The 11,420-nt window shown below is 37.7% G+C and overlaps 3 protein-coding genes across 3 annotated transcripts; all 3 read right to left on the bottom strand.

Moving 5' to 3' along the window:
- Positions 1-734: 734 nt before the first annotated feature.
- Positions 735-1,490, bottom strand: LOC128546978 (uncharacterized). Its single transcript, XM_053518622.1, has one exon. It carries the CDS (start codon positions 1,488-1,490, stop codon positions 735-737), a length of 756 nt encoding a protein of 251 aa, XP_053374597.1.
- Positions 1,491-5,466: 3,976 nt separating this feature from the next.
- On the bottom strand, positions 5,467-8,753 carry LOC123546308 (lysoplasmalogenase-like). Its single transcript, XM_053541186.1, has 2 exons — positions 8,386-8,753; positions 5,467-7,128 (listed from the first exon to the last, which is right to left on the bottom strand). The coding sequence occupies exon 2, from the start codon at positions 7,099-7,101 to the stop codon at positions 6,367-6,369; it is 735 nt and encodes a 244-aa protein (XP_053397161.1). The 5' UTR covers positions 7,102-7,128; positions 8,386-8,753; the 3' UTR covers positions 5,467-6,366.
- Positions 8,754-9,024: 271 nt separating this feature from the next.
- LOC123547497 (lysoplasmalogenase-like protein TMEM86A) lies at positions 9,025-10,834 on the bottom strand. Its single transcript, XM_053541197.1, has 2 exons — positions 10,681-10,834; positions 9,025-10,331 (listed from the first exon to the last, which is right to left on the bottom strand). Exon 2 carries the CDS (start codon positions 10,302-10,304, stop codon positions 9,576-9,578), a length of 729 nt encoding a protein of 242 aa, XP_053397172.1. The 5' UTR covers positions 10,305-10,331; positions 10,681-10,834; the 3' UTR covers positions 9,025-9,575.
- Between the last annotated feature and the right edge of the window lie 586 nt (positions 10,835-11,420).

Genomic DNA, 11,420 nt, shown 5'->3' with positions numbered 1-11,420 from the left:
ACGAAAATAAGAATGTGATACAGGTGTACCATTTTTATGAAGGAAAAGTGGGCCTGCCCATTTGTTTGATTTTGATAAGTATCTGTGTAAGGTTCGAACCGGATACAGTGCTCTATGGCGGTAAGGATAGAGCCTCACCGTGTGTATATGTCCAGCTGAGTGTTTTTATTGATGTAACCTTAACATTGCAGAACGCGGTTTACCTGATTTGAACTTGAAGGATACCTGCTGTCTCATTAGACAGTTTAGTTTTGCGAACCAAGTTTTGTCAAAATAAATTCCCCAAGTCTTAGTAGGCCAAAGAAAGCTACTAAAACATACATTTAACTGACAAACATTCATAACTGGATGTGAAAACCTGTGAGAGGCTTGTAATCAAGCGTTTTAGTAGCGAGATGTAAAAACTTATGGGTAAACGCTTATCTGCCGAAGCTGTTGTACTTTTGGTCACCTTTAACAAATATTTGGTGAAGAATGACTTTGTAGGACTTCTCAACCCCCAGAGCCTATGGAAATATGCTAAGCCTGCCAGAGCCGAAGAAATTGAACTATGCTTTAGCCCTTTTAATTTACAGAAAGCAATAAAGCACAAAAAATTCATTTCCGAAATTGGCAGAAGAGCTGAGGACCTCAAATACTGTTGGTGAAAATTGTAGTACAAGAGCAATGCTCTCCTGTATGATTCCTTAGTGGATGGGGCAAAAGAGGCTCGCAGAAGTTCACGAACTGCCCATCTAATTCCCGTCTAGAAGGCAACGAGGAACCGGAGTTGGAGTTGGATCCATGTTTGGCGTTAGTTCTCTGAATCTGGCTACCTGAAGACGGGATAACAAATCTGGTAGAATGTTTATTTTACCCTGAATATGCCCAGCTTTAAACAGAATATTGTATTTCATTGCAGACAAAACCAACCTACGAACTAATTTCATGACGAGTGGCTCTTTACAGGTTTGTTTGTTGAGAATGTGAACTACTGCCATATTGTCAAAATGCAAAATGATAGAACGGTTGCAGATTAGTTCCCCCCAGATTTCAAAAGCTAACACAACAGGAAACAATTCTTCGAATGTGATGTCATTGAGCCGTAATGCTTCAGGCCATTTGTCACAAAACCAATGTGACTGAAAGATGGCTGCGAACCCTACTGAACCTGCCGAGTCAGTAAATAAATGTAATTCAGTATCCGCAACCCAACGATGTTCTAACAGAAGGTGCTTTCCATTAAAGTGTTCAATGAACAGCTGCCAAGCTTTAAGATCACAGCGACTTTCTTTTGATAAGGTGATCCTATGATGAGGCTTTTTAACCTTTCGGGTAAGGTCTGTCAAACGACGGAGGAAGGCTCTGCCGGGAATGACTACATTACAACAAAAATTAAGAAGACCCAGCAAGGCTTGCAAGTCCCGTAATTTAATCTTTCGACTTTTGGCATGTTTAACCAGAAGGTGGCGGAGCTTGAAGAGTTTATCATCGGGAAGACGGGCCTCCATTTTTAATGAATCTAAAACAAGACCCATGAAAACCACCATCTGTGAGGCGGATGTGTTTTTTTTCTTGTTTGATTGGTATTCCAACAGATGAGCAAAATGATAGGACCTTAGACAAGTATGAATTGCAAGAATTTTCTGATGGACCCATAAAAAGGAAATAGTCTAGGATATGTAATACATGCGGTATACCGAGTTTCGGTTTGAAAATTCATTCCAGGGCAGTACTGAAACGTTCAAAAATGGCACTAGAAGCTCCAACTGGTAAACAATTGTCATAATAGTAAGAAATTCCCAGTCAGAAGGGTGCACAGGGATTAACCGATAGGCTGATTCAATATTCGTTTTGCAGAAAAAAGATCCTGGCCCCAAATTCAACAACAGCTGAACAGCATCATCAAAGGATGTGTAAGTAACTGTAGCTAATTCTTCTTGAATGAAATCATTGACTGAGGCCCCTTCGGGAAAACTAAGATAATGTATTAACCTGAATTTTCCAGACTCTTTTTTGGGAACTAAACCAATCGGACTGACTTTGAGGTTAGGGAGTGGAAGCAAAGGGAAAGGACCCGCTACCCTACTTTGATGTAGCTCATCCTGCAATTTTTCTAAAACCTCAAATGGGTACTCGTCACAAGATTTGAGGTTAACCTGATACCAAATATTGTTTTAAATGGTAACCCTCAAGCCAGTTAGCTAGCTGACCGATTCTAATGGGGGTAACAATAACCGGAGTGACCTTGCTACATTTTTAGGACAAGGTTCCAGACTTGATCGAGGGGCCACCTCTTGACTGTAGCTGTTATGATTTGTGTTGCTGGGCATGTTCTTTACTGCTGATGAACATTGTTATGCGAGATGTGCCCCTCTGCAGAAACCGGAGACATGGGGGTTGGGGCATTGGGGACGGTGACATAAACGCCTTTTATTGTATAGCCAGCATGTATTTTAGAGATATAATGATTATTTTCGACCAGATTTGAATGATGTGTGTTTACGAAAGGAGGGTCGGTAACTATTTTCCCGGGGTGTACGAAAATTAGGGCTCGGACCTACAGCTGGAGGAGTTGTGACCATGATCCAGTACTCAAAGTGTAACTGGTCCCAAGGCATGTGCTTCGATTCCCGAAGAGAACGGACCTTAATATCATAGTCTGGCCAAGCCGCTGAACCTGGACGCATGAAGCCAATTCTCTTACCATTTCCCAATATTTCATTAAAGCAGAGGTTTCTAATGGGAACTTCTCTGAATAAACCGCCACAAATCGTAAGAAAGCCGAGGTCCACAGTTCAATGGAAAGCTACTTCTTGTTGGGCACTAGATTGATCTTAGATAGGCTATCCAGTTGAAGTGAATATGAATTATGATTTGGGTTGGTATTTAACAGTTGAGAAAAATCTATAAATTTATGCTTCCAAATTTTTCTTTTTAGTTTAGGTGAAAGAAGATCTGAAATTTTGTAGAAGAAGCAGGCGTGTGAGGTTCACCTAAAATGTTCTTGCTTTGTCCTAAGCGGACACACTGTAAATAATCACTGCCGTCCGAATCCGACGATGCCTCAGAACTTGAGTGGGACTCACCAGGCGCTGTCAATTCCTTGTGTTTGTATAGGTCCTCAGCAGATCTTTGTATTCTTTTTTTGCTGGAGGTATTTTCTACTAAGTTAACAGAAGCGGCTGATTCAGGATCAGAGGATTCAAAACAGTTGATAGTTTCATTTTTTTTTTGTGATTTAGACTTTGTAGCTTTAACTCGTTTGGAATTGGATGACTGTGGATTTTTTTAACGTTTCTTACTAGGACTCGATCGTTCGACTGATGAGTCTGAATCATCAGAGGATTGCGACCTGTTACTGCTGACTATATCTGGCACTTCTACAGAATGTTTTTGACGTTTTGACGTGAGTTTTCTTGAACTATTAGTGTTTGTATTACTGGAGCTATGTATTTCGCCGTCTGACAAGCTTGAATCCGAGTCAACATTGACTGCGTTTGATAGTTTTTGCTTATTCGTGGTATTGTTAAGACTATGCTTTTGAGATCTACCGGTAGTTGCACATTTATCCGGGTGTGATGGGTTGCTTTTAGAGGTTTTACGCCTGCCATTTTTGTTGGGTGCAGGAGATATTGGATCCACTGAGTATTCAAAATCTGCTGCCCGATTTGGTTTTTACTTCCGTCTTGCCGGGCGCATTTCACATTTGCTGTCTTGAAGGCGATTATAGAAGACAAATCCCACTAGTAGACAACAACATCACGTTATAAATATGGAAGGATTATGCAAAATATCTAAAAAGTCTAAAAATTTTCTGTAAGCATGTTTTCCTTTGTTCAAGAATGACGCAATGATAAATATGTAAGCCTTGCAGCTATTGGCTTAAAATTAAAACAAAGGATTTGATTGGTTGGAACTCTGTAGCCCTAAATAGTAAACATTACATTTACACGAAAATAAACGAAATAATAAAAATGGCCCGCGACCATCGCCATAAATTATTTTATGCAGATACATAAAACACACATCATTTAACAAAAACTAGAAGATGTTTTAGTGGAAAAGCGCATATCTTCTCCAATGCATAGTTGTAGGCAAGAAGTCAGTAGGGGACAGGAGCGAAAGTCAAAGAGACACTGATGGCTGGTTGCAATAGGGATCACCCGCTTAGCATGTCCAATCATCCCACTAAGTTTTAACATTCTGAGTCTAGTGGTTCTCAAGCAATGAATAGGAAACAGCTTTCCATTTTCAGGCGCCTGTGACCTTGCTCTTTGATTGAGTGACCCCAATATCAGTAGAGGTCGTCTACTCTGCATGTTAAATCATCCTATCAAGTTTCAACATTCTGGTTCAAATGGTTCTCAAGATATTGATTGGAAAGGGTTTTCTATGTTCATCACCTGTGACCTTGACCTTTGATGGAGTGACCCCCAAAAACAATACAGGTCAGCTTCTCTATAAGTCCTATCACCCTATGAAGTGTGAAGGTTCTTGGTCAAATGGTAAGGACCGGAAATGGATTTCCATGTTATAACCGCTGCAACCTTAAACAGAGTGATCCTAAAATTAATAGGGGTCATCTACTCTGCATGTCCAATCACCCTATGAAGTTTCAACATTCTGGGTTAAGTGGTTCTCAAGTTACTGACCAGAAATGGTTTTCCATGTTCAGGCCCCAGTGATCTTGACATTTGATGGAGTGACCCCCAAAAAAACACAACAGGGCCACCTACTCTGTCAGTCCAATCATCCTTTGAAGTTTGAAGGTTCAAGGTCAAATGGACATCAAGGTATTGACCGGAAATGGATTTCCATGTTCTGTCCGCTGCAACCTTGACCTTTAATAGAGTGAACCCAAAATCAATAGGGGTCATCTACTATGCATCTCCAATCATCCTTTGAAGTTTCAACGTTCTGTGTCAAGTGATTCTCAAGTTACTGACCGGAAATGGTTGTCCATGTTCAGGCACCTGTGACCTTGCCGTTTAACAGAGTGACCCCAAAATCAATAGGGTCATCTACTGTCCATGTCCAATCATCCTATGAAGATTCAACATTCTGGGTTAATTTGTTCTCAAGTTATTTTTCGGAAATGGTTTTCCATGTTCAGGCCCCTGTGACCTTGACCTTTCACAGAGTGGCCCTAAAATCAATACGGGTCATTTACACTGCATGTCCAACCATCCAATGAAGTTTCAATATTCTAGGTCAAATTGTTCTCAAGTTATTGATCAGAAATGGGTTTCCATGTTCAGGCCCCTGTGTCCTTGACCTTTGATGGAGTGGCCCCAAAAAACAATAGGGGTCGTCTACTCCATAAGCCCTGACAACCTATGAAATTTGAAGGTTCTAGCTCATTTGGTTCTCCAGTTATTGATCGGCAATGAAGTGTGACGGACGGACAGGGCAAAACAATAATGTCTCCCCAAGCTGTGTATTTATAAACGACTAATGATTAGTTATACATGTAAAATGTGAACGAAAAATGACAATATTTTATTTTCAATAAACATGATTAACAATAAACCTGTATAAAAGCATATATCAACACGTGTAGCGACCAGTATAAAATGAAAAACCAGCAAAACGTTTCAATATACACAAAACATTGTTTGGCAAAAACATGTGGATGTAAAATTCATGAATTTTAACGTTTTATGAAGACAAAATTTTGAAAAACCTACAAATTGCATTTGACGCAACATTTTAATGTCTTGTGGAATGATATTGAAGTTGTACTTTTTTAGATTTGACAACTCTTGTCAAATACATTTTTCGAAATATTATGTTGAAATCTTACAATGTATCTTCGTAAGACCTCCTGTTAACTTAAAAGTCAAATTAGAGAGTTCTACAGCATTTCTACACAGTCGTATGTCAAATTTGTTATAGCAAATACAGACTTCTTAAAGTTATATGCACACTTTACAATAAAACTCTTTTATAAGCACAAATACTGCTACGCAAGTTAAATAAGTATTAAAAACGACATGTATTATTTCTATAAAATGGCCATAATGAACAGCGGAATACATTCTAAGTTCAAGTTTATAGGATACATTTTAACAAGTTTAGGACAAAATTAGCAAATAAACAATGTATAACACGGTTTACCACAGAAACTGGATTCCGAGATCTAAATTGTATTTACAGGAAGCAAATTGGCGATATCTCACCTGAATTTCCTTATACATCGTCGCAATTAATAATCAAAATCAAAAATATTTTGACAGGATTTCAAGAACTTGGTTTTAATAAAAGCATAAACATAGATATATGCATTCAATATACATTATGCAAAAAATCTTTCACTGACGTGTTCTCTATGTTTGAAATATTTTCAAGAAATACCTGTCCTCAAATACACAAGGCCGAAATATTTTAATTATAATTTGATGTGCTAGCTGCCCACCCAAACTGGGCACCATAATATGTCAACATGTAGATAAACTCCGCAAAGGGTACGGGGTAATCATTGTGTTCCAAGATGACAAGGCAGTCCGAGATAATGAAAAGTGAGGCTCCAATACATCCCAAGAGAATGGCCTTGTCACCTGGGTTCTCTTCCAGAGCCGATGCTGCCTTCCATCCCGCAAGAAATAATGGGATGAAATAGAGTAGCAGGAACGCTTTGAAGAAATATGATTCAGAGCTTGCTTGGACACTCAGAAATGTGTTTATGTACATGAGGCCAAAAAGCCACGTGCTGCTACTTCGTCCACCCCTGTGACGCCCATCGACTTCTATGGCAGCTATGTAGCATGTATAAACCACCATGAAAACAAGTCCGCCGAGAAACATTGTATACGGCAAAGCTACAAAAATGTCGCCAATTACCGCAAGAGCCAGTCCAAGCAGGACACAGTAGCTGTAGCGATCTTCCGGTATCACCGTCCCTAAATTTAGAGTTTTCGTTCTGGTTGGAAACTGAGATCTGGTGAAGATGACGTAGCCAATTAGAGAGATGATTGGAAGAACCTTAAAAATCGTCCCAAGAAAAGTAGATCCTGGTTGGTACGGTTGTATCAGAAAGAATACGGAAGATACCACGAAAGGAAGCAGACGAATCTTCTGTTGTCGACTGAAGATCGACAGTCCCATTTTTATTGCCTCCATTTTGCCTGACTTTATTGAGAAGAAATCCTGAAACATTGAAAACACTTTTATTATTGATTCAGTAAGTAATCATACGATAAACGATATGAGCGGTTACATATTCGCTGTCCCGTGTGCTAAAACACTTGCAAATGCTTTTACAAATCAAGAAAAGAGATACCTTATTATACATATCCCCGGTCAACCTATATCACCATGATTATTTTAATAGATACATTTGTAGATACCTTATTTTTATGAACAATCTAACAGTATCATTATGATTATTTTAAATAGATACGTTTGTTTGTTTAGGGTTTAACGCCGTTTTTTTTTTATTTCAGTTATGTAACGGCGGGCAGTTAACCCTGGATTCTGAACCAGTGCGAACCTTCCCCACCAGTAATTGCCAACTTCCTTACATGAATCAGAGGTGGAGGATGAATGATTTCAGACACAATGTCTTTTATTGAACATATGCCTCGCCCGACGATCGAACTCACGACCCCGTGATGTAGATCTGCGCTCTACCTAGCGCTATCCAACAAAAAAGCGCGAAGGTTATTTCATTTTAAATAGAATATTTTATAATGAAATTGTAACATTAAAACTACCTCTGGAAGTAGTAATAATGTTACATTATTTTTTTTTAATCCACTTGACCTTCAAATAATACACATTTTAATACACATTGTGTGCGAACGCAAACTGGATTTGAAAAAAAATCCGTTTTAAAATAAATTTAAACTGTAGTCTGAACAGGGTGTATGCTTAGTGAATGTTAGATCCGTCTAGAGATGGGGTTCATATCTCAAATGTTCGAAAGTCTCCCACAGACTCAAGTGCTCACTGATACCATTCGTAATGGCTGTCTTAAAACTAACAAAAAACAGCAAAACTACGTGAAGTAATTTCTAGAAAATAAGACAAATTTATATGAAACAAAAACTTTATGTGAAACCAACACCTAACCTTTCAACTGATGAACCGGAGACTGGAAGGAACATAACCGCTGAAACAGTTTAAGGATATTAAATCATGGTTTATTTACGTGACAGTACTAACAAGTGACCCTGGGTAAAGATTTAAATTATGGTTGAAGTTTAAATATATTGACAATGTGAGTCAACATGCAGCGCTTTAATTCAGTGATATTTTAGTATGCACCATAATTCAGACAATAGGCAGAAATTAGATACTTCTTGATACCATAAACTAATCGAATATTTATATTTAGAACAAGGTCAAGACGAAAAAGCGTGTTAACAAAGAATTATAATGAAAGAAAGGAAATATTGAACTCACCCTTCCTGTACGCAAACCGTTGACAAATCCTCAATGTTGTGTTATAGCTCTTAAGAAATATGTACTGATCAATGAATTTATCTGTGTAGGATATTACACCTCCGCATAAAACTACTTAAGATTAAGTGTTACATATTTATAGCAAACCGTCTTAACATAGGTCGCGCATGGTTTGCATATAATGATTTTCCCGTTTGAACATGAGGCCGAGGCCGATCGATATAACAAAGTATTATCGACGAAAAATTCGTAACAGAAAAATAGTCAGGCTTATTCCAACAAACACGTTCTATTCTGTATATGATTCATTGGAGCTCTCTGCTGGGACTACTTATCGATCTTACAGGCACATTTCATTCACATATCTCGTCTTAATAAATGTATAATATAATAACAGCGTGTATACCACTATTCGGTACGTAAACGTGCGTATCTGCACGTGCGTACCCCTGGCTTGAGGTTTGATTTGATAACTGCTCCTATTTCATGCAGGTACACGTACTTTAATCCATTGCATTAGTTTATATCCCATGACTGTTTTTTTTTATTATTATTTTGTTCAGCCAGTTTGGGTCTTTTTATATATAAAAGATATTAGATCTATGTTTTGAAGATTAAGCAATGGAAAGTCATAATAGATCTACTTACAAAAAGAAATTTAATGTCATGAGATTAAAAAATAATCAAAACGGTAAGAATAGAACTACAGTAAAATGATTTACCACTTAATCTCCTACACCATTCACGCGATATATATACAGAAATGATGTGTAACCATTATTTGTGTTTGTGCGTATTTAATCATTATTTGTGGTTTTACATATGTTTAGATTTTGGCAATGCATATGTTAGCATATTAAGACCGGATATATAATTATGAACAAAAAGCTGACAGCGTGAAACTTGGCAAATCCTAATCATGCCTGTATACTTTCCATCTGCATAGTCTCCAAATAACTCCAGCAAACTAAGAAAGTTGTATGGTAGGTTTTGCACACACAGCTCGTGCAATGTCCATGATTTATGAACACAAGCCTGCACAGAAGCTGTTTCATCCACATACTGTTGCTTGACTATCAAAAAAATGAAACAAGATGATTTATTGCACATTCATTTAAATAATAAATTCACATATCCAGTGTCTTACAACATGCACAGTGATTCTTGTAATTGTAAATCTAATTGAGGTCCTAATGAAGGTCTTTACTCGTGCTTAGACTAAGGAAAAGCTGAGCTATATAGTAAGAACTCATTATCATAGATGGTGCGAATGGAACGTGGAAACACCATTTATCCACAGCTATTATAAAGTCCGAAAAGATAAAAATCAATGCTCCTGCGCAACCAGCAAACGCTGCTTTACTTCCCTCCAGCTCGTACCGTGCTGTTGCGCGCCATGCAACGGCAAAGATTAGTGCGATGTACATGCCGACTAAAGCCGACAGTACATAAGAACTTATACCACTTTGAATTATCAAAAATATGTCTAATCCAAGCAGGAAAAATAAATCCTTAGTCCTACTCTTTTCTGAAGCGCCATTTAGTCCTTTACAGTACAAAGTCTGTGCAATTGCAAACGACAGTAGTCCAGGCACAAATAGAAGTTCCCGCCAAACTAAACAAGCGTCTCCCACAGCCGAAAATAAAAGAGCAAATAAAAAGTGTCTGGCGCGGTCGTCGTCAGGAATCAGTTCGTCTTTCTTTGGAAATCCTTTGAAGCCATTTGATGTGGAAATCACATAGTAACACAAACTAATGATCGGAAGAACTTTGAAAAATACGGATCCAAGCGTCTCCGGGGGGTATCCCCAGAATGGCATGTACAGAACAAAGTAGATCAACCATGTTGCAAAAAATGGAACCAGATGCATCTTCTGCTCTCGTGATAAATTGATTGAAAACTGTTCAGGTATCTCCATAGCTAGTCTTATTGACTTCAAATCTTCCTGTAAAACAATTATCATTACATTGTACACTAGTTATGTCATTAATCTGCTGCAGCCAAAGTCGATCAATAGTGCAATAGCAGCATGTTATAAAATCAATATGACAGCTTATATTAAGCAAAGAGCCGACGACATTTGAAAGGTATAAACGGTCAGGTTAACAATATATTTTTGATTATTTTTTTCTCTTCTTACATATACAGCTATTAGCCTAATTGCACGGAACATTATTACCAATTTTTTTACTGAATTCCAACGAAGTATGCCATATGCACACGTGATTTGCATACAATGATTTTTTTGTATTTTGTAACACACACACACAAAAAAAATAATACATTTTACCTACCTTGAAAAAAAAATTCTGTCTGTAAAATGCGGATTGTAGTTCAAAACTTACTGTGGTAATATGAATTTATGTACATGTACACTTTGATAGCGATGTATAATCTTTATCAATGTTTACTTGTTTACATTGACCAAAGTGCAGAATGAAGGCTATATGTCAGGCGTTCACTAGTTGTATCATTATACACAAGTAGCCTCTATATACTCAATGTAATCTAATAATATCTAAGTTTATCAACCCTGATATATTACATGTACTAGTTTTGAGGAATCCGCCACAAAAGAAGCACGCGTGAGACACCTCCGATTATTCTACGTGAAATGTTTAAAGCACTCGTACACAAATGATTTGTAGACGTTTAAGCTGGGGTTGCAAGGGTCAGTCGAACTCAAGATCTTACCACTGAACCGTAGATCCACTCTATGAAATTTCAGCATATAAATTTTATATAGCTTCTGTTACTTTTGTTGAAAACTCAACCATATTTTTGTTTGAAAATATGAGCAGTGCGCTAGACAACACTAAAATATCTCAAAATTTCAATTTCACGTTGAAAATTTAAAATTTGGTAAGCAAAGAATTTCTATACGTGTGTGCCTGTTAGCGTATATAATGATAAAATATTAAGAAATCTGCTCATATTCTCTATATTAGTGATGAATTATTATTAACTTGTCAAGATTTTATTATAGACTTCGACATGTTGTCATTCCACTAGCTGTCGTGTCAGCATTCATTGT

This window comes from Mercenaria mercenaria, chromosome 1 (genome assembly GCF_021730395.1).
Source record: "Mercenaria mercenaria strain notata chromosome 1, MADL_Memer_1, whole genome shotgun sequence".
Classification (NCBI taxonomy): domain Eukaryota; kingdom Metazoa; phylum Mollusca; class Bivalvia; order Venerida; family Veneridae; genus Mercenaria; species Mercenaria mercenaria.
The sequence above is the reverse complement of the archived record's forward strand: the minus strand, read 5'-3'. Positions and strand labels throughout refer to the sequence as shown.